The 27,682-nt window shown below is 44.7% G+C and overlaps 1 protein-coding gene across 2 annotated transcripts in view; it reads left to right on the forward strand.

The window, feature by feature from the left end:
- The first annotated feature begins 720 nt into the window (after positions 1 to 720).
- Positions 721 to 27,682, forward strand: part of kcnj11l (potassium inwardly rectifying channel subfamily J member 11, like) — a 35,538-nt gene continuing 8,576 nt past the window's right edge. The window contains exons 1-5 of one of the 2 annotated variants that reach the window (XM_034175767.1): positions 721 to 848; positions 3,244 to 3,437; positions 13,857 to 14,096; positions 14,172 to 14,441; positions 16,945 to 17,152. In XM_034175767.1, coding sequence (XP_034031658.1) covers positions 3,279 to 3,437; positions 13,857 to 14,096; positions 14,172 to 14,441; positions 16,945 to 17,152 — 877 coding nt within the window. In that variant the 5' untranslated portion in view covers positions 721 to 848; positions 3,244 to 3,278. The remainder of the gene's footprint in view (positions 849 to 3,243; positions 3,438 to 13,856; positions 14,097 to 14,171; positions 14,442 to 16,944; positions 17,153 to 27,682) is intronic. The other variant, XM_034175768.1, reaches the window with a different exon arrangement.

The following is a 27,682-nucleotide window of genomic DNA, read 5'->3' on the forward strand; positions in this document are numbered from 1 at the left end:
CCAAAAATAGAGTCAATTAGAAAAATGTCGAACTTCTCATTTAATACTTGGCTCCTGTTAATTTTAACACGTTTACTGTCCTCGATCGCCCTCTGGCGGTCCTAGTGTGCCTCTGCATCAGATCAGAAACCTGCTCAGCACAGCATGAACGCAGAAGAGGCGTGTCAAGCTAGAAAAAACATTTTAAAACGGGTTGTTTTCTTACTTTCAACGTAATAGCCACTATTTCAGAGATAAAAGACGGGTTTCATGCTTTCTAAACACAAACCCAACTACAGTATGAATCAGAAACTCATAGAAATATACTGACTAATTTAATATAGTTTTTCTTACACTTAAGACTTCTCAGTTATTACGAGACACCATATATTCATTTTTTTAACATAAAATTTAATATGATTTAGTTCATTCATGTGACATATTTTGCCATAATTACGGGAAAATATGGCTGATGGTGATGCGAGATAATGAGATGATGAAAGACGGTTATTCTAAACTTTCTAATCGTTAAAAACTTTTGCATAATTCTGAAAGTTTGTCATAGCTTTAACAAAATAAGTCACATTAATACTCAGTATATGTTTAAAAATATAACGTAAAGCATACATTTTCACGTTTTGAATGAAACATTTCTTCGGCGACAGCGCCGTAACCCGCTTAGTTGTATTTTATTTTGAAAGCCGGAATACCTTTGTATAGTGTTTTGTGTTGTAACTTGACACTCGTCCTGCTCCAGGGTCGAAAAGGATGAATTCTTTTTCCTGTTTCATTTCGAAATGAAAAATATAGCAAGTAATATCAGATTTTACAGATATTTCCTGTGAGCCCAGCTGCTTTTTCTTGAACAGGTAACGTGTGTGTGTGTGTGGGTCTTCATCACACTGTGTAAGATGATAATAATTAACGTCAAGCGTTGTGATGATGCTCTCTGAACAACACGTCGTTTATAAAACGAAATCTTACAAAATAATGAAAGATGCAGTCAGAATGTCCCGAAGCCAAAGGTGCTCCTTATCAGCGTGTTTGTCTGGATGTCAGGACAAACTCTGAATGTTAAATAAATGGGTCATGTTGTGTAAATCGTCTTTTTTCGCATTTTTCAGCCAAATATATTTGGAATGTGATATTAAACATCCTGACATTCCCATAGGTTTTGTCTGCAAATGTGGAAACCCCACAGCTATGATCATAATTTAGCCCTGTAACAGCTCGTTTTAGTCTCCTGTGACATACTGTACCGCTCACCGCTGCTCAGGCAGCAGTGGTCTCTCTCAGTTGGGCCGAACCACTATTAAGATTTTTAATATTCTGTGTGCATCCACGCTCTGGCCTCGTCACCAAGACGCGATCACTACACCTAAAGTAGTCCCACAGAAACGAATAACTGCACTGCAAAACAACGCGTGAGTTGCCGATGTATTAATTTGACAATGTTTTAAGTCACACGAATGGCAAAAATTTCAACTAAATCGTGATTACTCACCCTCTTATTAATGCATGTGTGTGGCTTCGTGCCATGCTGGATAGATAGATAGAGAGAGAGAGAGAGAGAGAGAGAGAGAGAGAGAGAGAGAGAGAGAGAGAGAGAGAGAGAGAGAGAGACTGGGACAGCAGTCTGCCGCTGAATGAGCTCCTCTGCCTGATGATGGCGCTGTGCAGAGGGTGCTCAACATTGTCCATGATGGCCAGCAGTTTACAGAGGGTCCTTCTCTCTGCCACTGATGTTAGTGTCTCCAGCTCTGTTCCCAGCAGTAAACCAGCTTTCCTCACCAGCCTGTCCAGTCGCCCGGCGTCCCTCCTCTTCATGCTGCTCCCCCAGCAGACCACCACAGAGAAGAGGACACTGGCTACCACAGACTGGTAGACCATTCGCAGGAGTTTATGGCAGATCCTGAAGGACCCTAACCTCCTCAGGAAGTACAGTCTGCTCTGTCCCTTCCTGTAGAGGGTGTCAGTATTGGCTGACCAATCCAACCTATCGTCCATAAGTGTCCCCAGATATTTGTAAGTCTGGACCACCTCCACATCGACCCCCTCAATGGAAACTGGCTGCAGAGTGGGCCCGGACCTTCTGAAGTCCACTACCATCTCCTTTGTTTTGGCAATGTTCAGCTGCATGTCTTCTTGTTTACATCCGGGAAACTTCGAAAGTAGTCCGGCAGCCTTCCCACAAGTCCATATTGCAGCGCTGACCTGGCACAGTCAGTCAGAAGCTGCGAGCAGTGTGGGACTCTGAGTGCGATTTCGGAGGCAGTGAACAGCTGAAGGGACATGTTGGATCAGGAGTGAATAAGATTTGGGACACTGGTACTTTCCCAACAGCCTGGAAGAAGGGACTTGTTTGGAGGGCGGTCCCGCTTCCCCCTGTCATTTCCGATCACTGCCTTTTTAAATGTTAAATCACATTTCTGCATAATGAATGATGAAATAGCTGGAGAGGAGAATTTGATGCAATGTCTCTTCCGGGAATATCCCACTCCTACAGTAGCCCGGCCATCAGTGCCTCTAACATGGCACCACCGTACACCGTGGTGTTTGCACATTTTAGGACTTTAACAATCAACATCCAAATGGACAATGGGGAAGGAGTGCATCTGTCGTGGACGTACAAATAGGGACATGGACAAACAAATAGTCCTGAAGTTTCGCAGAATTCCAAAGGATTTTGTGAGGAGAAAACAGTGGTTAAGAGCAACGAACAGGAGGAGCCCAAGACACGGGAAAACAGTGGGGACCACTCGGTGACAAAGAGGCTTGTAGTGTTCACTTCATCAAAGATATGTTATCTCTCAGAAATGTTGTCCTTTCATATAATTAATTTCATTTGTAGTTAATAATGTGCGCTCTTCCTTAACATATCTGCTTCAGCATACAGCTGCAGTCAAATGCATAATTAAAAAATAAATAAAATTCATTACATAGCTGTAGGCTTCCAAGCTGTTGTAATTTAAAACAAATAAAGCTGGACTCACAATCAAATATGTATAGATTTGTCCCAGTTCCAAATTAATTTTTTTTTATTGCAGGAGCAGCTCAACCCTGGATACTGTTGAATCATAAAACTAAAGAAATGATTATTCACTTACAATCTGTTAATTCATGCACTGTGAAATGTGAATATCTTGTGTCGCGTCGATTGTGTACAGGCACAATACATTGTTTGTGAATCAGCCACAGTGATCAACTGGTTTGACAAATTGACAGCACTTATAAAATTTACTTTAAACCTGTGTGTGTGTTTAGTTTTGCAGTTGCAGCTGTACACGTGCAGTACCATCATGTTGGCCAGGAAAGGTCTTCTGCCAGACGGCTTCCTGCTGACCCGTCTGGCGGAGGAACAGAACCAGCCAAACCGCAGCCGGTGCCGAGCACAGAGAGCCCGCTTTATCACCAAGACCGGATCCTGCAATGTGGCTCACAAGAACATCAGAGAGCAGGTAAATCAGAGGAGACTGCAGCACCCCGCTCTGCTCTGAACATTGGCAGATGCACAGATGGCTCAGTAAAATTCTCGACTTCCTTTCCACTGTCAAAGCGCTGCATAAACATAAGCAGCACTCATTAGGGTGCAAACCTCCACCAAGAACCTACCATCTTGTGATTGTCAAATGTGGAACATGTTGACTGACGGATCAGTAATAATCATAATTTCAAACAATCTACGAAATTGTTACAAAGTGCTTTATGACATCTTTCTAATACAAAACACATCTACAGCATACAAAGGTTTAACACACCAATCCCCAAAGCTGACCTTCCGCTAAGCGGCACACAGCACACTGAGTGTCTTTGCTATCTTCCACCTGATGCAGCTGCATTCCTGCCACAACAAAGAGTTTGTGCTTTAAATCACATAAAGCAGATCTAAAGTCTATTCTAATCCAATTATATTTGTTCTGAAATCTGATTGGTTAGTTGTGTGAGATTTCCGACAATAATATATCACATTGATAGTGGCAAAATGTTCAACCGTTTCACATTTGCTGTATTACTCCACGCCCTGACCGCGTTGCTACGCAGATGTCAGTAATGGCGCTGTCACCTGAGAGCGAGACAAATGACGCTGTTGCTATGGTAAGCTTCCCCAACCAAATTACTTACAGAAAAATAAACCGTGCAAACAATGGAATTGTATTAGAACGGGAATAACCCCCTTGTGTGTGATGATTTGTGGACATTAATGCGGGATTACGGTCGAAAATATACGTTTTCAAAACTGGCAAAACTCAATTTGCGACTGGAAAATCCAGCATTAACATCCGCACATCATCAGACACAACAGGGTTATTCCCTAAGCACAGTGACTTTGTGACATTTTAAGAGTGCAGCACACAGATAACACCTTAAATGACAACACACGTACACAATATCACAATAAAATGTTGTATTCACTCAATAAAGATCATTTGTGGTCATTTTAATGACCATTTTAAGGTATAGTGTTGTAACTTAGTTTTTTTTGTTTGTATGTTCTTGTTTTATTTTCCACAGTGCAGCTAGTAGGCTCAGCATCACTATGCACAGTGAGTCAGTCAGTTATTTAGTCAGTGATGAGACACTTCACTTGTGAGTAAGATTACTTCAGTTGTACCAATCTGATTGTCACCAAACTTGAATTATGCATTACACATAGTAACCCCAAGACGTGTATTGATTCTGGGTTCAAAAAGTCAGACGTCAAGTCACTGCAGCATACTTTGTAAAACATTTTTGAGCGCAATAACTTCTTTCCTAAATGCCTGATTGTCACCAAACTTGGTATGTGTGTTAGGTACAATGAACCCAAGAAGTGTATTGATTATTGGGTAGAAAAGCGTTACGTGCCAGTGGTAAACTTGTCAGTGTTTGCCCAGGGTGCTGTGGCTTGGTGCAGACTATGTGCTTGTTTGGAGGAGTTGCTGACTTGGTGTAATACAATAGACAAAGAATGATCACTACAACACAGTGTAAAGATAGAGTGCATCTGGAAAGTAGTCACAGCGCTTAACTTTTTTCACATTTTGTTATGTTACAGCCTTATTCCAAAATAGAGTAAATATTTTTTCCTCAAAATTATACACACAATATCCAATAATGACAATGTGAAAAGTTTTTTTTTTTTTTTTTTTTTAGATTTTTGCAAATTTATTAAAATAAAAAACTAAGAAATCACATGTACATAAGTATTCACAGTCTTTGACATGAAGCTCAAAATTGAGCTCAGGTGCACCTCTTTCCACTGATAATCCTTGAGATGTTTCTGCAGCTTAATTAGGCACAAATTAGGCAGTTTAGTTTGTTGGCGGGCGCTAAAGGGGTAAAATATGACGCATATGACGTGATTGCTCGAGTTCCAGGGAACCAACCACGGCATTTTCAATGGGTTTTTGGGCAAATTACACACAAACAAGGTGAAAATGCAAAGAAAAAGAGACGATGCAGTGGGAAAGTAGACGTGTTGCGGTTTGTTTATGAGCCGGCGAACAAACGTGTCAAGATGATTTTGCAGGCAAGAGAACAGAGCTACTCTGGTTAGCTGTGTAGGCTAACACTTATCGACACGACGTCTCCCATTCAGGTGGTCTTTTCTTCTCCACTGAAAAAAAAAACACTTTTCACAACTGCTTCGGTGATTGTAGTCGAAAACAAAACAGAACACCATTTATCTGTGTGAAGTGATGCTGTGTATACAACCCCTGGCAAAAATTATGGAATCACCGGCCTCGGAGGATGTTCATTCAGTTGTTTAATTTTATAGAAAAAAAGCAGATCACAGACATGACACAAAACTAAAGTCATTTCAAATGGCAACTTTCTGGCTTTAAGAAACACTATAAGAAATCAAGAAAAAAGATTGTGGCAGTCAGTAACGGTTACTTTTTTAGACCAAGCAGAGGAAAAAAATATGGAATCACTCAATTCTGAGGAAAAAATTATGGAATCACCCTGTAAATTTTCATCCCCCAAATTAACACCTGCATCAAATCAGATCTGCTCATTGACATTGACCCTATGTGTCTTTTTGCAAGGAATGTTTTTGCAGTTTTTGCTCTATGGCAAGATGCATTATCATCTTGAAAAATGATTTCATCATCCCCAAACATCCTTTCAATTGTCCAAAATATCAACATAAACTTGTGCATTTATTGATGATGTAATGACAGCCATCTCCCCAGTGCCTTTACCTGACATGCAGCCCCATATCATCAATGACTGTGGAAATTTACATGTTCTCTTCAGGCAGTCATCTTTATAAATCTCATTGGAAAGGCACCTGTTGGGAAAGTGTAGGAACACGGACCCACAACAGGGGGCGCAAATGAACGGACAATGGAGTAAGTCAAATAACAACGCTTTACTGTTGTGAATGTGCACAACGAATACAACCAATCACAGAAATGGACAACAGTCAATTCACAAAAGTGTCGTGTGGGCAGGCTCGAAGATAGGAGACGCCTCTCCAAGGTAAGACCGGTACCACACGGCTTCCTCCGCCACAGGACCCCGGGAATACTGGAGCCGCCAAGTCCCGAACTCCCAGGTGGCCACTGCCTCCGCGTGTCGGACCTGGTACTGCTGGCGAGGAAACAAAGTACAGTCAGATGGGGGCGCGTTTGCACCCAGGACTCCGAACAGCAGGAAAGTTACCTCCACCTCTCGTTGGAACAGTAATCCAAATAACTAGCTCAATCCAAAAGAATACACTCTGTTAGCGTCAATACGTTACCTCTCCGGTAAAACGATATCTCGGCAATGAGGTGGAGATGCCGTCCTGCTGATATACCCCACTGATGATTGCCGTCAGCTGTCTCAGGTGATGGGTGACAGCTGTCACCGAGGCTGCTCCCGTGAGGCGGCGGCGCCCTCTGGTGCCTGGAGCCCGCACTCCAGGCAGGGCGCCCTCTGGTGGTGGTGGGCCAGCAGTACCTCCTCTTCAGCGGCCCACACAACAGGCACCAAACAAAAGTTCCAGCATCATCACCTTGTCCAATGCAGATTCGAGATTCATCACTGAATATGACTTTCATCCAGTCATCCACAGTCCACAATTGCTTTTCCTTAGCCCATTGTAACCTTGTTTTTTTCTGTTTAGGTGTTAATGATGCCTTTCGTTTAGCTTTTCTGTATGTAAATCCCATTTCCTTTAGGTGGTTTCTTACAGTTCGGTCACAGATGTTGACTCCAGTTTCCTCCCATTCGTTCCTCATTTGTTTTGTTGTACATTTTTCGATTTTTGAGACATATTGCTTTAAGTTTTCTGTCTTGACGCTTTGATGTCTTCCTTGGTCTACCACTATGTTTGCCTTTAACAACCTTCCCATGTTTGTATTTGGTCCAGAGTTTAGACACAGCTGACTGTGAACAACCAACATCTTTTGCAACATTGCGTGATGATTTACTCTCTTTTAAGAGTTTGATAATCCTCTCCTTTGTTTCAATTGATATCTCTCGTGTTGGAGCCATGATTCATGTCAGTCCACTTGGTGCAACAGCTGTCCAAGGTGTGTTCACTCCTTTTTAGATGCAGACTAACGAGCAGATCTGATATGATGCAGGTGTTAGTTTTGGGGATGAAAATTTACAGGGTGATTCCATAATTTTTTCCTCAAAAAAGTAACCGTTACTGACTGCCACAATTTTTTTTCTTCATTTCTTATAGTGTTTCTTAAAGCCAGAAAGTTGCCATTTGAAATGACTTTAGTTTTGTGTCATGTCTGTGATCTGCTTTTTTCTACAAAATTAAACAACTGAATGAACATCCTCAGAGGCCGGTGATTCCATAATTTTTGCCAGGGGTTGTATATTGCACAATGGAGCGCAGGTCCCTGTAAGTGGTGAAATCCCACAATATCGCACAGGATTCAGACGAGCCTGCGGTGCCCTATTGGAGTCTACCTGGGGTAAATTCAGTTGACTGGGCTTGATTTGTAAAGACACACATCTGTCTACATATAAGGTCCCACAGTTGACAGGGCAAGTCAGAGCACAAACCAAGCATGAAGTCAAAGGAATTGTCTGTAAACCTCTGAGACAGGATTGTCTCGAGGCACAAATCTGGGGAAGGGTACAGAAACATTTTCTGCTGCTTTGAAGGTCCCAATGAGCACAGTGGCCTCTATCATCCATAAATGGAAGAAAATTGGATCCACCAGCACTCGGCCATCTAAACAGAGCAATCAGGGGGGAGGGGCTTTAGTCATGGAGGTGACCAAGAACCTAGAGTCCCTTTATTCAGAGTAGCGACATGACAAGTCGGAAGAAAACGGTCACGTGACTCCTGGTGCCATCTTGGGGCCAAAATAGTGTTCACTGTTAGTTAATCTATCTGCATGTAAATCCAGCTATTTAATTTATTTATTCACTGAAAATGCCAGGATGCTGTGTGTTTGGCTGCACAAATAGACACAGCAAGGGCTTGAGATGTACAGATTCCCTTCAGATCTGACCAGAAGAAAAATTTGGGGAAATAAAGTCAGCCGTGTGGGATGGAAGCAACTTCATTGTCAAAGCTTTTCGGGGTAAATTTAGTGTTCATTCTGATGTACAATGAAACTCACCTAAACCATCATTGTATAAACTGGATATTTGCTGTCACCGGACAAAAAAGTCCCAATTTTTTTTCCATGTAACAAACACTGGATATAATGGATTTTGAATAACGGATTTTTCGCTCACATTGGATAAAATGTCCCGTCCGTTATTTTCTGTTTCTCGTTATGTCGTCATTAGTTGTGTCATTCCCTGACTGCACCTCCCTTCCTGAACATTCCCTGACACGTGCGTCTTGTTTCCCTAATTACTGCACCTGTGTTATTTAAGCCCCTCACTTTCTCCACTCCCTGGCAGTTCATTGACCTTCATATCTTTGTTCCAGCCTTTTTTTCATAGTCCTGTTTTGCCACACTGTGTATTGACCTTGCTTTGTTTTTCAGACCTCGCTTTTTGCGTCAGCCCATGTTACAGTGTCTCTCCGTGCCTTTGAACCCAGCCTGTTTTTTGACCACGTTATTGCCTTGTACTTACCTGTACCTCTGCTTCTCTGCCTGCCTTCCTGTGTACTGTATTCCAGCCTGTTTGAACGATAAAGTCTATTTTTTACCTCCAACATTTGTCAACAAGTCTGCATATTGTGTCCTCCCACTTTCTGTGCCATGCATCCTCATGCCTTGACATCAACAATGTATTGAACAAAGGGTGGGAATACTTATGTACATGTGATTTCTTATTTTTATTTTTAATAAATTTGCAAAAAAAAAACAAAAAAAAAAAACCTTTTTCATGTTGTCCATTATGGGGTGCTGTGAGTAGACTTTTGAGGGGAAAAAATAATTTACTCCATTTTGGAGTAAGACTGTAACATAAATTCTGGAAAAAGCAAAGCGCTGTGAATACTTCCCAGATGCACCGTAGATAGGAGATGAGAGTTAAACACAAACCAACAGCTCTTATCTTGTCTTAACAAGTACTGCATGCAACAGCTCCATCTTTATGGGTGAGATCCAATGCATAGTCCCGCTGAAACAGCCTCATGCACAGTGGTTACCCTACACACCAGAGTAACATGAAAGATGATGTCATCTGAGCACTGATATTGATGAAGCACTGAGCACTGATGAAGTGATGAAGGTTAATATTTGGTACAGAAACCTCTGTTTACAATTACAGAGGTCAGACGTTTCCTGTAGTTCTTGACAAAGTTTGCGCTCGGCAGCAGGGATTTTGGTCTACTCCTCCATACAGATCTTCTCAAGATCTTTCAGGTTTTGAATTTCAGCTCCCTCTAAAGATTTTCTATTGAGTTCAGGTCTGGAGACTGGCCAGGTCACTCCAGAGCACTCCTTGAAATGCTTCTTACAGAGCCCTTCCTTAGTTGCCCTGGCTGTGTTTCAGGTCATTGTCATGCTGGATGACCCAGCCACAGCCCATCTTCAATGCTCTTACTGGGGCAAGGAGGTTGTTTGCCAAAATCTTACAATACATGACCCCATCAATCCTCCCTTCAATATGGTGCAGTTGTCCTGTCCCCTTTGCAGAAAAGCACCCTAAAATTGATATTTCCACCCCCATGCTTCACGGTTGGGACGGTGTTCTTGGGGTTGTTCTCATCCTCCACACACAGCGAGTGGAGTTGATACCAAAAAGCTCTATTTTGGTCTCATCTGGCCACATGACCTTCTCCCATGCCTCCTCTGGATCATCAAAGTGGTCCCTGGTGAACTTCAAAGGGGCCTGGACATGTGCTGGGACAAGCAGGGGGACCTTGCTGCCCTGCAGGATTTTAAACCATGGCGGTGTAGTGTGTTACTAATGTAAACTTTGCAACTGTGGTCCCAGCTTGCTTCCGGTCATTGACCAGGTCCTCCTGTGTAGTTCTGTGCTTTCTCAGAATCATCACGAGGCGAGATATTGCATGGAGCCCCAGACTGAGGAAGATTGACAGTCATCTTGTTTTTTCCATTTTCTAATAATTTCACAAACAGTTGTTGCCTTCTCACCGAGCCATTCTTTGTAGGTGGGAAAACTTGCAAAATCAACAGTGGATCAAATACTTATTTTCCTCATTGTATATGACTCCAAAAACACAATCAAAGTAAAGCATTCTCATAATTTGTCAAACTAAACTAAGTAATAATTATTATTTACATATTTAAGTCTTTCAATGTGTAACTTTGGTGTTAAATTAACTCTATCTGTAAATATTGTAATTAAAAAGTTGTGCATAAAAATTACATAATTTATCATTTATTTAATAGTATTATTTTAATTCAGATTTATTGAAAAAATAACTGATTATGAAAATAATCATTGGTTGCAGCCTTAACATAAGCATTTATCTCTTCTAGCATCACATGTACAACACCACATCAGAAAAAGTTGGGACGTGGAAAATTCAGTTATCAGTTGCATCATCAGTTATACAGCTTCATGATGAGGTGCTATGGAAGAGGATTTTTTTTTAAAGAACATGCAAAATTTCAGCCTTCAGTTTGCCAGAAGGCACATGATAAACCTGAGCCTAGATTAGATCTGTTTTCTTGTTTTACAATCTCTCTCTTCTCCACTCCAACATGAAGCTGCAAATGAGGATGAAATGTTCCACTATTCGGTTTCTCCACTTGCATCACATCTGCTGTGGCGACTCCTAACGGGAGCAGCCAAAAGAAAAAGATCAGCAGAAGCCTAGAATTCTTTTAGAGCTGTCATTGATGTCTTGGTGGCTTACCTCACAGGGCTCGAAATAGTACGTGCATGTGCTAGTTTGTGCATGCATTATTCGAGCAGTGCACGTAATTTTATACTGCACTTGCACTGGTGTAACTAACTTTATCCAAGTTTTAACAACTATAAGCACCAGTAAAATGAAACAATAAAGGAATAAATAAGGAAAAACAATTTCCAGTGTATTGTCTTCATCTTCCCTGCATTTTATGACTCTCACACACGGAGCAAGTTGCTGTTTGTTTGTTGTGTTCCCACGCACACATGTAAACAAAGAAAAGGAAAAAAAAACTGGCTGGCTGCAGTTCCTCTCTCTCTCTCTCTCCCCCTCAAACTCTGTCATTGTGTTATAAACCAGTCACCATTTATTTTATTATACATCTGTGTAGTTAATAAAATTATCTTCACGGACGATGAGTTCGCGCGCGCACGTGAAAAAAAACAAAACAACTGGCTGCCGCTGCTGTTCCTTATGGAACCCGGGAGAGGTCACTTAGTGATATTTTTTTCTGGCCATGATAATTTGTGGGCACGTTTTCCTTTAATTGAGCCCACGAATTAATAAAACGTGCTCTCAAATTAATAAAACATGCGCACGTTTTCCTTTAATTGAGCCCACAAATTACTAAAACGTGCTCTCAAATTAATAAAACATGCGCACGTTTTCCTGGCCATGATAATTTGTGCACACGTTTTCCTTTAATTGAGCCCACGAATTAATAAAACGTGCTCTCAAATTAATAAAACGTGCGCACGTTTTCCTGGCCGTGATAATTCCTGTGCACGTTTTCCTTTAATTGAGCCCTCAAATTAATAAAATGTGTCATCCTTTTTAATGTGCTTAAACTCCAGATAATGCCATGCTGGGCAGCTGGAGTTCTCTGTATGTCCTTGTGCGCCCAACCCATGATGATATACTCTGACCAGATCCATTTCTAATGGGTAAATGTATTACACTGTCGGCTGGTTTGTTGGCTAATAGCCAACATTTATGTGTCAAGACAATATTGAGTGCAAGTTTTACACATTGTGGCCACGTTTAAGTAGATCATGCCCTTGATTTACTAAAACAATGCTTAAAACGTGTGCACAATATCATAAAACGTGCATACAATATCATAAAATGTGCACACATTATAATAAAACGTGCACATAATATAATAAAATGAGCGTACATTCTCTCCACATGCAAAACGTTTTGCGATGACACTTCCAGGGCTCCGTAGTTCCTCGCTCTCTCTCCCCTGAAACTCTGTCATAATTGTGTTATAAACCAGTCACTATTTGTTTTATTATACATCTGTGTAGGTAATAAATAAAATAATCTTCAGGGACGATTCGTTCGCGCACGTGAAAAAACTGTCTGCCGCTGCTGCTGCTCTCCCCTCAAACTCTCCCCAGAGAGGAAGAGTCTGACACATCAGAGGAGGAGTTTTCAGGTTGATATAAGACTGACTTTTGGTTGTGCAAGTAACTTTTTTGGTGCAAGTATTTTTTTTGTTACTCGCACCAGTGCAAGTAGGTTAAAAAATGTATTTTGACCCCTGCCTCACTCGTCTCCTTCCAGCATGGTTGCTCAATTTTTGAGAACTGTCAACCTGACAGATTTATTGTACAGTTCCAAAATGATTATATTTCTTAATAACTGATGTAAATGATGTCCAAGACATATTCAGTGACTTAGAAATGTTCATATGTTCACCCCCTGAGGCTTTGCAAGAAAACTGGCTGAAAAAGTGTTTATTTAATCTTTATTTTTGAAATAAATTTTCCAATGTTTTAATGTGCAGCAATGGATGTATATTATCAAATGAAATAAAGTTGACCACACAAATCACAAAATATCTTAGGGTCATACTGTCTGCAGTGAAATAGAAGTCAAAATAAATGTAAGGATCACTGCTGTTTTATTTGTTTATTTTATCAGTTTGCATTTTCCATATCTTCCTAACTTTTTCTGATTTGTGGTGATACAATACAACCATGTTGTATTTAGTTATACATCATAAGGTCTGCTGTAGACTGTGATCTACAGGTCTGCACTGGCCCCTGGGCCACCAGTTTCAGACATCTGTATTAGTGTTAGTTTGACTAACGTTTCAATTTCAATTTATTTTAATTTATATAGCGCCAAATTACAACAAGTTACCTCAAGGCACTTCACACAAGTACGGTCTAACCTTCCCAACCCCCAGAGCAAGCGCACAGGCAACAGTGGTAAGGAAAAACTCCTTCTGAGGAAGAAACCTCAAGCAGACCAGATTCAAAGGGGTGACCCTCTACTTGGGCCATGCTAGCGACACAATTAACAAAACAATTTACAAAATGAATAGACAGGTGCACAGGACAGGAGGGTTGCAGAAGTTGACACCACTCCCATCTCTGTATGGAGATACACCTCAGACAGAGAGAAAAAACAGAATCAAACATCAGAAAGACAACAAATACAGTATAATTAGTCAGCAATAAGCAACAACACAAACAGAAGAAATACTAAAGTGATCACCGGCCACTAGCCCTAAGCTAAATATCTCCTCACTAGTTTTCACTCGTATTTTTCTGTAGCTTATATACGAAGACACACACAAACTGGGTTTATTTGTTTGTTTGTTTTTGTTGTTGGCTGGAGCTTGTGTTCTTCTTGTGTTGTGTCTCAGGGTCGATTCCTGCAGGATGTTTTCACAACCATGGTGGACCTGAAGTGGCAGCACTCTCTCCTCATTTTCATCTTGGCTTTCCTCTGCTCCTGGATGCTGTTTGCTATGATCTGGTGGCTCCTAGCGTTTGCTCATGGAGACCTGGATCTCCGCGACCCCAGTGGCGAGCCAGGTCCCATCCCCTGTGTGACGGCCATCCACTCCTTTGCCTCAGCCTTCCTGTTCTCTATTGAAGTCCAGGTGAGAGCTCCTGTCCAGTTTGATGCAGTGTTGTTGGTGTTTCTGTTTGTTAGTTGTGAACGTTGTGGGCTTCAGGTAACGATTGGTTTTGGTGGGAGGATGGTGACGGAGGAGTGTCCAATGGCCATCACAGTGCTGATCGTCCAGAACATCCTGGGACTGATTATTAATGCCGTGATGCTTGGCTGTGTGTTCATGAAGACCGCCCAAGCCAACCGCCGAGCCGAGACACTCATCTTCTCCAGAAATGCAGTCATTGCTTCTCGTAATGGTCGGCCCACCTTCATGTTCCGAGTCGGGGACCTGAGGAAAAGTATGATCATTTCTGCTACCGTTCAGCTGCAGGTAAAATCACGCAGTCGACTCGCAGTTGTACCTTGACCTCTTAAAATCAACCAGATGCCCAACTGACCTGTTTGACCCTTTATATTAATGTACATAACAAATAATAAAATGAAAACAGCTTTATGGGTCAAAAAATGTTTTCATATCCATGCACACTGCACATTTATTTAGTTAAAAAAGTCTTTGATTTGGATGACAATTCACTGTTTTAACACTCACATGGCTGCAAGTGGACTTGTCATTTTTGAGAACATGGGCACTGAGTGTAAAAAATGACAACTACACTGGATAGAAACTACCAAGAACACTTGTGATGTGATGTGCGCTACTTTGTGTTGTATTTTAGTTGTCCTACAGAATAAAGGATTGGCCTCCATGGGTAAAATGATGAAGTGGTGTGATGGCTGCATTAATTGAATAATATGATATTCAGTGGAGTTTCCTTAAACTAATCAAATTCTCAGTTAATATGAAAATACCGGTGTCTCTCAATCTATCATCCAGCTATTAACTGGTTATTATGTGTACAGAGAAATCATGTTATGTCCTGTCCAACTTGTAATATCATAGTATCTGTGTTCTATATTATTTGACCAGCAGATGTCAGTAGTCTGTCATTAACTGCAAAAGAGGCTTTGTGTAATGAAGCTTTTGGTGAAGCTATTGGCTGGAAAGTTTGATAACCCTTTGGATTCCAGGGTATAATTGGCTGTTTTTGACTACTTTAGGTTTTACCTTTATAATTTACCTTTAAAAAGTGTTTACCTGGCCTTGTTTTGTGTCATTTTTTTCAACACAACCTCACCTGTGTGGCTTTCCAGTTTTCCTGTCAGTCTGACCTACTGTAGTAACACAGTGAGCTTAAAATCACACATCGCTCACAACGAGCACATCAAAGCGCCCGCACATCCTGCAAGACAGACACACAGAGAGAGAGAGAGAGAGAGAGAGAGAGAGAGAGAGAGAGAGAGAGAGAGAGAGAGAGAGAGAGAGAGAGAGAGAGAGAAAAGCCAGATTAAAAAGTGCACTCCACTCCTGCAGAATTGTGTGCCTCAAAAAGGAAAAAAAAACAAAACATTAAATGCAGAAGTTCTGGGCCCGCATCCACGAAGCAGACTTAGGCTAAAAATAGCTCCTAGTACAGTACCATGCTCCTAGTGACTTATTCTAAGAAAAAAATCTTAGAATTCCTTTCATTCTTAGACATTTCTTAGAATTTTGGTAAGATGAAAGTTGTCTGCAAAGTACCTTAGGCCTTAAGAGAGCTCCTAAGGTGCCAAACTGGTAACAGGAGGAAGGAGGACTTTGAAGAAGCCTAAGAGTGTCTTAAGCAGAGGAGATGGCGGAAAAGACAGAGGAAGCAGAGATATTCTCCATATGTAGGATGATAGTGAGTCAGTAACACGCTACTGGCTTGATCAACAGAATTATTTTATTTTAATTTACTATCTTAATGTATTTATAAATTGTCTAGGTTCTTGGTATCATATACACATTATTATTATTATTATTACCACAGTGGTAATATGTGTTTTCACTGTCTTGTGTCATGCATGTATTTTTATCATATTTACAATTATATTATGTACTTACAATGGACGTACTTGCATGTGAAGTCATAGCTTCAGTGCCAGGTTTGAGCACTTTTCCACTGCTGGATTAATCATCTGGTTTTGTCAATTTATCAGATGAATTTACTGGCCCCCAGACCTTGGGTGTGACATTTATTATCTGCTGTTCATGACATTTAGTACAATTCTCACATCAGCTAGAAATCATTCAACAATAATTACAGATTATTTCCTTTTATTTTGTGTCAAACACATTTACTCTCTTTTACCAAACGTGTAAGAACTGAAAAATACTGCTGTATTGTTCAGTGTAACTACTTCTTCTGTTTCGTTTTCCACACACTTCATATGTAAAGCCATCTTGGCGGGACTGACATGTTCCTGAACCCGGTGTCGCAGACCGAATGGTCCGCCCCTAAAAATTAGTCAACCTTTTGCATATGCGCATGCGTCATTTCAGACCACAGCAGCACATCTGAGACTGAGTCTCTTCACCCAAAGCAATCAAATGGATTAATGGGATTATTAACAGATGATAAAGGTAAAAGCTCTAAAATCAGTTTTAAGCAGAAATGAGGCCATTTTAAGCAGAAACTCTGCGAAATTCCGTGACGCTTTGAAATGACCGACACGCAGTGAATGCATCAGCTAGCAGCTCATTTAGCCGCGGTGCTTTGATCGCTTCATCTGTCTTTTATGATGAAATAATGCTAAATCTATGTGGAAATGATTGTTGTACAAAAGCTTCAGATATCTGCCACTGTGATAGATGATGACTGGAGTGCAGTTTTAAGCAGAAACAAGGTTTTAATCCGTGAACTGCGGCTAATAACACATGCGCAGATGCAAAAGGTGGACCGATTTTTTGGGGGGACTGTTTGCTCGGCGACACCGGCATTGCAGTTGGTGGTTAATGCTGATTTGGTCTCCAGGTGATCCGGCGGACTGTGACAGCAGAAGGTGAGGTGATCCCAGTGTGCCAGCTGGACATCCAGGTGGAGAATCCTTTGAGGAGTAATGGCATCTTCCTGGTTTCTCCTCTGATCATCAGTCACACCATTGAGAGAGGGAGTCCTCTGTATGAGCTCTCTGCCCAGTCACTGGCTGCTGAGGACCTGGAGATCATCGTCATCCTGGAAGGTCAGATGTCATTGCAGCTCATTAGTGACTTATCCAAAACAACACACATCAATCAATCAATCAATCAATTTTTTTATATAGCGCCAAATCACAACAAACAGTTGCCCCAAGGCGCTTTATATTGTAAGGCAAGGCCATACAATAATTATGTAAAACCCCAACGGTCAAAACGACCCCCTGTGAGCAAGCACTTGGCTACAGTGGGAAGGAAAAACTCCCTTTTAACAGGAAGAAACCTCCAGCAGAACCAGGCTCAGGGAGGGGCAGTCTTCTGCTGGGACTGGTTGGGGCTGAGGGAGAGAACCAGGAAAAAGACATGCTGTGGAGGGGAGCAGAGATCGATCACTAATGATTAAATGCAGAGTGGTGCATACAGAGCAAAAAGAGAAAGAAACAGTGCATCATGGGAACCCCCCAGCAGTCTACGTCTATAGCAGCATAACTAAGGGATGGTTCAGGGTCACCTGATCCAGCCCTAACTATAAGCTTTAGCAAAAAGGAAAGTTTTAAGGCTAATCTTAAAAGTAGAGAGGGTGTCTGTCTCCCTGATCTGAATTGGGAGCTGGTTCCACAGGAGAGGAGCCTGAAAGCTGAAGGCTCTGCCTCCCATTCTACTCCTTATAAACCTTATAAGTAAGAAGAAGAATTTTAAATTCTATTCTAGAATTAACAGGAAGCCAATGAAGAGAGGCCAATATGGGTGAGATATGCTCTCTCCTTCTAGTCCCCGTCAGTACTCTAGCTGCAGCATTTTGAATTAACTGAAGGCTTTTTAGGGAACTTTTAGGACAACCTGATAATGAATTACAATAGTCCAGCCTAGAGGAAATAAATGCATGAATTAGTTTTTCAGCATCACTCTGAGACAAGACCTTTCTGATTTTAGAGATATTGCGTAAATGCAAAAAAGCAGTCCTACATATTTGTTTAATATGCGCTTTGAATGACATATCCTGATCAAAAATGACTCCAAGATTTCTCACAGTATTACTAGAGGTCAGGGTAATGCCATCCAGAGTAAGGATCTGGTTAGACACCATGTTTCTAAGATTTGTGAGGCCAAGTACAATAACTTCAGTTTTATCTGAGTTTAAAAGCAGGAAATTAGAGGTCATCCATGTCTTTATGTCTGTAAGACAATCCTGCAGTTTAGCTAATTGGTGTGTGTCCTCTGGCTTCATGGATAGATAAAGCTGGGTATCATCTGCGTAACAATGAAAATTTAAGCAATACCGTCTAATAATACTGCCTAAGGGAAGCATGTATAAAGTGAATAAAATTGGTCCTAGCACAGAACCTTGTGGAACTCCATAATTAACTTTAGTCTGTGAAGAAGATTCCCCATTTACATGAACAAATTGTAATCTATTAGACAAATATGATTCAAACCACCGCAGCGCAGTGCCTTTAATACCTATGGCATGCTCTAATCTCTGTAATAAACTTTTATGGTCAACAGTATCAAAAGCAGCACTGAGGTCTAACAGAACAAGCACAGAGATGAGTCCACTGTCCGAGGCCATAAGAAGATCATTTGTAACCTTCACCAATGCTGTTTCTGTACTATGATGAATTCTAAAACCTGACTGAAACTCTTCAAATAGACCATTCCTCTGCAGATGATCAGTTAGCTGTTTTACAACTACCCTTTCAAGAATTTTTGAGAGAAAAGGAAGGACACATGAGTATTTGTAAAATGACTGATGAATATTTATGATCAGCCATCCCAAGTAATGCTGCATTTAGTGATGCTTTTGATAACTGAATAAATCTAACAATTGTCACCATGATGAGTCATCTGTCACTAAATGGATGTCACTAAGTGAACTAAGGGCCCTACTGTGATAAATATGTGGCACATGGTCTAAGGCTTATTGCACAAGTGCATTTCCACAATAGATCTTACAGTACAGATATTTGTCCATTCCTTCCCATGGGCAATGTAAATAATATGAACTATTGTCTCCATCATAACTGTATATAACACGAGCAGCTGCTCTTTTCTGTGGTGCGTAGTAACATGTCATTGCATGTGTCAGGCTCGCAGCTGAACGCATCTCACGCAGTAATACATGATATGATCACGTTCTAACTCTGTAGGAGATATGACATGGAACTGTGCCATGCCATGACAGCATTAATAAACATGAATCTCACCTCCAACAGCGGTCCAGGAGTGTTTCGCAGTGAGGATGCGGACGTGGACGTGGAGCCGGACCACAGCCTGTGTTTAAAATCCTCTCATCCAAAAAAAAAAAAACAAGTCCCGTGTGATAATCCAACTGTCGCAGTGTCCAAAGTTGGGCTGTGCTCTTGAAGTGAGAAAAAAGAAATTAAAGTTCCCCGGAAAGGCTCCGTCTGATACATGGGACAACATGGCCCAATGCCAGCAAACTTTCAGCTAAGCTGTCTAGTGCCAAGCACACGCACTTGTGCCCGCGCACACGCTTAGTAGCTCATACAGCGTTATGCATACACACACGCACACACCCACACACTCAGACATATGGCTGAGTGATAATTGCAGCCCCACGAATGTGCGCAGAGCACATGTGTGCCTGTGTTTGGCATCCAGGCGTTTGGACATCGGGCAGTCTTCAGCGCCTTTTATGGGCGTCTGACAGCAGTCTGTGTCATCTACCTGTAGTCTACATACGCTTTGGATACCATCGTGAAGGTGTGGATGACGTAATCCGGATACGTTCTGACACTGCTGACCACACCTCTTTTCCTCCTGGCTGTGTCAGATTATGGCAATATTTGCCGTGTCGGGCTGGTTCCTGCACATTCTTGCTATGTGTGACAGGCTATCTGTTCTGAACACTGCTGAAAATCAATGAGACATCATAAAAATATGAAGTGGATATGTTTTCAATTTTTACTTGAACCAAGGTCTAATTCTTCACCAAAATATATTGAAATTTGTTAATGTGTTTTTGTGATACCTTCTAAAAAAAACAAACGGGGCCAAGAAGGGGTTAAAGAAATCACAGACCTGAACAATTACTTACACAAATAAAATCAAAATGAACAGATTCTTCAAACATCATCCCATTTGATGCATCAGTTACAGACATACAGCCAGATATATGATAGATTTGAATGCATAATGGACCCTTCACACATAGTGCGAAGTTTGGACAGTGTTTGGACGAAAATGGCGAAACAGCGCGAAACAGTTCGAAATTAGCGCACAAAACAATGCGCTGAAGGCCAGGTGTGCACGAACCAGGTGTGAGAGTTCGTGCACTCGACGGTGTCTGTCAAGCAGGAACAGTGCGAGGTGCACCACATGACGCCGCTTATGTGGAATAAATAAAAAATAAAAACCAGCCAGTACCTGTGTGACCACATCGTGCCTCTTATGGGTAATGAATGAATGAATGATTAAAAAAAACGCACACACCACTGGGGATGCGAACTCACACCTTTCAAAACCTCTGATTCTCAGTCAAAGACTTTACCACCGAGTTACGGAGCTGTTCTTTGAAAGCTGCAGGAAGCTGCCTCATATCAGGAAGGACATGGAAGTATTACAAAAAAAAAAAATTGAAATCTCACACCATATAAAAACACCACATTTATCAAGTGAGCAATACAAATATGATTCGTCTGTTTCTCTGGTGATGACCCATGGTGACAGACATACAGTCATGAAATGACATGAATGAGAAGCAGTGTGCTCTGATCATGTCCACATCTACTGGTCAGGTGCGTCCAGTTGGCCATGTGCGTTCTGCCCGACATGTGTGTCTTGTGGATGGCGCGCCACAGCACAGACACCACATCATGTGGAACAGAGCTCACGTGGGTGACTTGACGGTCAGCTCGCCCTCTGCGTGTTCTGATCTGACAGTCCGTTTCAACCTGGGGGGCTGTCAGTATTCGCTCCGTGCACGCGCTCGCTTGCTGCAGCTTGTCACCACCACAGTGATATGTTTTTATTTATGTCCACGTAAATACAGCAATCAGACACACGCGCCTCACAGTGGACAGTCCATGTCTGTCCAGACACAGTAGATGTTGTGTAGCTGGAATGTCCAGAATGACAGATCACCACAGCTGCTTCATGAACAATCATGTCAGTGTCTTATTGCACCATTATTGTGGTGCTGTGGAGTGTCATTCAGCAACCCCTTGTGAAATTTGCTTCCACTGCTGATGACATGGCCACAGCGTGTCATAGGAGCATATCAGGGCTGAGAATACTTTCAAGATAAATGATCTATGTTAAGTAAAACAGAAACATTCAAAGAGATAATCATAAGAAACTGACACCCCTCCTCTGTGGATTATCTGCACATTTGTATCCAGTGGCGTTTCTACAAACAAACACATAACTGACACATATTGTTTTTTTTTTAATCTGTACTGTTGTGAAAGTGTAGTGACACGGACCCACAACAGGGGGCGCAAATGAACGGTCAATAGATGAGCCAAAAAAGTAACAATTTAATGTTGTGAAGGTGCACAACGAATATACAAACAATCTCAGAATCTGATAACAGTCAATCCACAAAGGTGACGTGTGGGCAGGCTCGAGGATAGAAGACGTCTGTCCTGAGAAGAGCCGGAACCACACGATTTCCGCCGCCACCGAACCTGGTGAATACTGGAGCCGCCAAGTCCCGAATTCCCAGGTGATCACCGTCCCCGTCTGTCGGATCTGGTACTGCTGGCGAAGAGCAAAGACAGTCAAGTGTGGGTGTGTGTACACCCCGTAACAACAACGGTGGGAATGCCACCTCCACCTTTAACACACACTCGTGCAGCGTCTGTTTAACCACTTATCTGACGGGATGTAGGACGAAACAGTCGCGACCCACGCCGGTCCTCTGGTTGACAGCTGCAACACAATAGCACTTGGAATCACTTAATGCTGGCAGAGAAAGTTACCTCCATAGAAGTACGATATCTCGGCGATGAGGTGGAGATGACGTCTGGGTTTTATGGAGTGAGATGATGAAGAATGCGTGACAGCTGTCAGGAAATAATGAGTGACAGCTGTCACTCCCGGCTGTGTCCGTGGCGGCAGCGCCCTCTCGTGCCTGAAGCCCGCACTTCAGGCAGGGCGCCCTCTGGTGGTGGGCCAGCAGTACCTCCTCTTCTGGCGGCCCACACAACAGGACCCCACCCTCAACGGGCGCCTCCTGGGGTGTCGACGGTAGAAATCGGCCAGGAGGGCCGGATCCAGGATGAAGCTCCTCTTCACCCAGGAGTGTTCTTCGGGTCCATACCCCTCCCAGTCCACCAGATATTGGAACCCCCGGCCCATTCGACGGACGTCCAGGAGCCGGCGCACTGTCCAAGCCGGCTCCCCGTCAATGATCCGGGCAGGAGACGGCGCCGGACCGGGAGCACAGAGGGGTGAGGTGTGGTACGGTTTGATTCTGGAGATGTGGAACACCGGGTGGATCCGCAGTGAAGCTGGGAGCTGGAGCTTCACTGCGGCAGGGCTAAGGACCTTGAGAATGCGAAATGGTCCGATGAACCTGTCCATCAGTTTTGGTGACTGTACCTGCAGTGGGATGTCCTTCGTTGACAACCACACCTCCTGCCCGGGCTGGTATGCAGGGGCCGGGGACCGCCGGCGGTCTGCATGGGTCTTGGCCCTCGTCCGGGCCTTCAACAAGGCAGAACAGGCGGTGCGCCACACCCGACGGCACCTCCGAAGGTGGGCCCGGACCGAGGGCACACTGACCTCTCCCTCCACCACGGGAAATAATGGGGGCTGGTACCCCAAACACACCTCAAATGGGGAGAGGCCGGTAGCAGAAGACACCTGGCTGTTATGCGCATACTCGATCCAGTCCAGGTGGTTGCTCCAGGCCGTCGGGTGCGCGGATGTCACACAGCGGAGGGTCTGTTCCAGCTCCTGGTTGGCCCGCTCTGCCTGTCCGTTCGTCTGTGGATGGTACCCAGACGAGAGGCTCACGGTGGCCCCCAGTTCCCTGCAGAAACTCCTCCAGACATGAGAGGAAAACTGGGGACCACGATCCGAGACCACGTCAGTGGGGATCCCATGCAGACGGACGACGTGGTGGACCAGGAGGTCCACTGTCTCCTGGGCCGTAGGGAGCTTCGGGAGGGCCACGAAGTGGGCCGCCTTGGAGAATCGGTCCACTATCGTGAGGATGGTGGTGTTGCCCTGGGACGGTGGGAGACCCGTGACAAAATCCAGGCCAATGTGGGACCAGGGGCGATGAGGCACAGGAAGCGGTTGGAGTAGACCTTGGGACTTCCTGTGGTCAGCCTTGCCCCTGGCACAGGTGGTGCAGGCCTGGATGTACTCCCGGACGTCGGCCTCCATAGACGCCCACCAGAAGCGCTGCCGGACAACTGCCACGGTCCTTCGCACCCCCGGATGACAGGCGAGCTTGGAACCATGAGAGAAGTCCAGGACCGCAGCCCTGGCCTCTGGTGGGACGTATAGTTTGTTTCTTGGTCCAGTTCCCGGGTCCGGGCTTCGTGCCAGGGCCTCCCGGACAATCTTCTCCACGTCCCAGGTGAGGGTGGCCACGATAGTGGACTCAGGCAGGATGGGCTCCGGTGGATCCGACAGTGCAGTTTTGACCTCCTCTTCGTGTACCCGGGACAAGGCATCCGACCTCTGGTTCTTGGTCCCGGGGCGATAGGTGATCCGGAAGTCAAAACGCCCGAAGAACAGTGACCAGCGGGCTTGCCTGGGGTTCAGCCGCTTGGCGGTCCTGATATACTCCAGGTTCCGATGGTCAGTGAAAACCGTGAACGGCACAGACGCTCCCTCCAACAGGTGTCTCCACTCCTCAAGAGCCTCTTTCACCGCAAGGAGTTCTCGATTGCCGACGTCATAGTTCCGTTCAGCCGGGGTCAACCTGCGAGAAAAGTAGGCACACGGGTGAAGAACCTTATCGGTCTCTCCGCTCTGGGATAGCACAGCTCCTATCCCTGAGTCAGAGGCATCCACTTCAACCACGAACTGGCGGCTAGGGTCGGGCTGCACCAAAACTGGCGCAGTAGAGAACCGTCATTTCAACTCCTTGAACGCGGTTTCGCACCGATCCGACCAGGTGAAGGGGACTTTTGGAGAGGTCAAGGCTGTCAGGGGGCTAACTACCTGACTGTAGCCCTTAATGAACCTCCTATAGAAATTAGTGAAACCGAGGAACTGTTGCAGCTTCCTACGGCTTGTTGGTTGGGGCCAATCTCTCACCGCTGCAACCTTGGCCGGATCAGGGGCGACGGAGTTAGAGGAGATGATAAACCCCAGGAAGGACAAAGACGTGCGGTGAAACTCGCACTTCTCGCCCTTCACAAACAGTCGGTTCTCTAACAACCGCTGCAGGACCTGACGTACATGCTGGACATGGGTCTCAGGATCCAGAGAAAAGATGAGAATATCGTCCAGATATACGAAGACGAATCGGTGCAGGAAGTCCCGCAAGACGTCGTTTACCAAGGCTTGGAACGTCGCAGGGGCGTTGGTGAGGCCGAACGGCATGACCAGGTACTCAAAGTGACCTAACGGGGTGTTAAATGCCGTCTTCCATTCGTCTCCCTTCCGGATCCGAACCAGGTGATACGCATTTCTAAGATCCAGCTTAGTAAAGATTTTGGCTCCATGCAGGGGGGTGAACACGGAATCCAACAATGGCAACGGGTATCGGTTGCGAACCGTAATCTCATTCAGCCCCCTGTAATCAATGCATGGACGGAGTCCGCCACCTTTCTTGCCCACAAAAAAGAAACCTGCACCCATCGGGGAGGTGGAGTTCCGGATCAGCCCGGCAGCTAATGAGTCCCGGATGTAGGTCTCCATTGATTCGCGCTCAGGTCGTGAGAGGTTGTACAGCCTGCTGGACGGGAACTCAACGCCTGGAACCAAATCAATGGCACAATCGTACGGACGGTGCGGGGGAAGGGTGAGTGCCAGATCCTTGCTGAAGACGTCAGCAAGATCGTGGTACTCAACCGGCACTGCCGTCAGATTGGGAGGGACTTTGACCTCCTCCTTAGCATGTAAACCGGGAGGAACCGAGGATCCTAAACACACACGATGGCAGGTTTCGCTCCACTGAACCACTACCCCAGATGGCCAATCAATCCGGGGATTGTGTTTCAACATCCATGGGAAGCCCAAAATCACGCGGGAGGTAGAAGGAGTTACAAAAAACTCAATCTCCTCCCGATGGTTTCCACACACCACCAGAGTTACTGGTTGTGTCTTGTGTGTGATTAAAGGGAGGAGGGTGCCATCTAGTGCCCGCACCTGCAATGGCGAAGGAAGCACCACCAGAGGGAGCCCTACCTCCCTTGCCCATCTGCTGTCTAGCAAATTCCCTTCTGCCCCGTGTCCACCAGTGCTGGGGCTTGAAGGGTTAAATCCCCGCTCAGGATTGTAACTGGGAGTCGTGTGGCAATCTGTGTGTGTCCCACGTGAATGTTATGACCCCCCCTTAGCCCAGTCTCTAAGGGCGGTTGTTGTCGTTGTGGCCGTTTGGGGCAGTTTTTCTGTATGTGCGCCTTTGAGCTGCAGAGAAAACACTCCCCGCGGACCAGCCTCCTCATTCTGTCTTCTGTTCTCGGTTTGGCCCTGTGCGTTTCCCTAGCAACGTCAGCAGGGGGAGCTGTTGCCCCACGGAGCGCTGCGGCTGTGGAGCGTGGGGAGGGCGGCCCCTTTTTGAACCCGGAAGGGAGAGGGATGGCTCGTACCCAGCCACGTCCTTCGCCTCGCTCCCGACAACGTTCCTCCAACCGATTGTCTAACCGTATAACGAGATCGATAAGCCCATCTAAATCCTTAGCTACCAGATGCTCCTTCAGGACCGATGACAGTCCGTTTATGAAGGCGGCGCGGAGCGCAACGTTATTCCAGCCGGACCTCGCAGCCGCGATGCGGAAGTCGACTGCATATTCGGCTGCGCACCGGCGCCCCTGTCACATTGACAGCAGCATTGTTGAAGCGGTCTCTCCTCTGTTAGGGTGATCAAACACTGTTCTGAACTCCCCCACAAACCCAGTGTATGCTGATAACAACCGTGAGTTCTGTTCCCAGAGCGCCGTAGCCCAGGCACGTGCCTTACCCCGAAGCAAGTTAATAACATAAGCCACCTTGCTGGCGTCAGACACGTACATCACGGGTCGTTGTGCAAAGACGAGCGAACACTGCATCAGAAAGTCCGCGCACGTCTCCACACAACCCCCGTACGGCTCTGGGGGACTTATGTATGCTTCAGGGGATGGTGGGGGGGTTCGTTGAACGACCAGTGGAATGTTAATATCCGGCACCGGGTCGGCAGGAGGAGGAGCCGCAGCAGCGCTCTGATCGCGCGCTTCCACCTGTGCGGTGAGAGCCTCCATCCTGCGATTAAGGATGACGTTTTGCTCGGACATCAAATCCAGCCGAGCGGTAAAGGCAGTGAGGATTTGCTGCAATTCACCGAGCACGCCTCCTGCAGACGCCTGTGCACCCTGCTCTTCCATTGGCTGTCCAACAGATGGGTGACGCCCCTCGGGATCCATGACGCTGGCCGAGATATCCTGTTGTGAAAGTGTAGTGACACGGACCCACAACAGGGGGCACAAATGAAAGGTCAATAGATGAGCCAAAAAAGTAACAATTTAATGTTGTGAAGGTGCACAACGAATATACAAACAATCTCAGAATCTGATAACAGTCAATCCACAAAGGTGATGTGTGGGCAGGCTCGAGGATAGAAGACGTCTGTCCTGAGAAGAGCTGGAACCACACGATTTCCGCCGCCACCGAACCTGGTGAATACTGGAGCCGCCAAGTCCCGAATTCCCAGGTGATCACCGTCCCTGACTGTCGGATCTGGTACTGCTGGCGAAGAGCAAAGACAGTCAAGTGTGGGTGTGTGTACACCCCGTAACAACAACGGTGGGAATGCCACCTCCACCTTTAACACACACTCGTGCAGCGTCTGTTTAACCACTTATCTGACGGGATGTAGGACGAAACAGTCGCGACCCACGCCGGTCCTCTGGTTGACAGCTGCAACACAATAGCACTTGGAATCACTTAATGCTGGCAGAGAAAGTTACCTCCATAGAAGTACGATATCTCGGCGATGAGGTGGAGATGACGTCTGGGTTTTATGGAGTGAGATGATGAAGAATGAATGACAGCTGTCAGGAAATAATGAGTGACAGCTGTCACTCCCGGCTGTGTCCGTGTCGGCAGCGCCCTCTCGTGCCTGAAGCCCGCACTTCAGGCAGGGCGCCCTCTGGTGGTGGGCCAGCAGTACCTCCTCTTCTGGCGGCCCACACAGCATGTACATGGTCACTGGATCCTTGATCTCTGGACATAAATAAAAATAAATAAAATCTGTACATGATGGATCCTAGACCTCTGGACATAAATGGAAATAAACAAAATCTGTAGTTTTTGTCTAAAGCATCTCCTTTTAGGTATTATTTAACTCCATAGCTCCTGAGCTGCGGTCTTGCAGCCGTCTGCGCTGCAGGTCAGCAGCAATGTAATTCATAAAGAACGTAGGACGTCTCATTTTGGGGGAAAAAAACACACTG

The sequence above is a fragment of the Thalassophryne amazonica genome, chromosome 8 (assembly GCF_902500255.1).
Source record: "Thalassophryne amazonica chromosome 8, fThaAma1.1, whole genome shotgun sequence".
Classification (NCBI taxonomy): Eukaryota; Metazoa; Chordata; class Actinopteri; order Batrachoidiformes; family Batrachoididae; genus Thalassophryne; species Thalassophryne amazonica.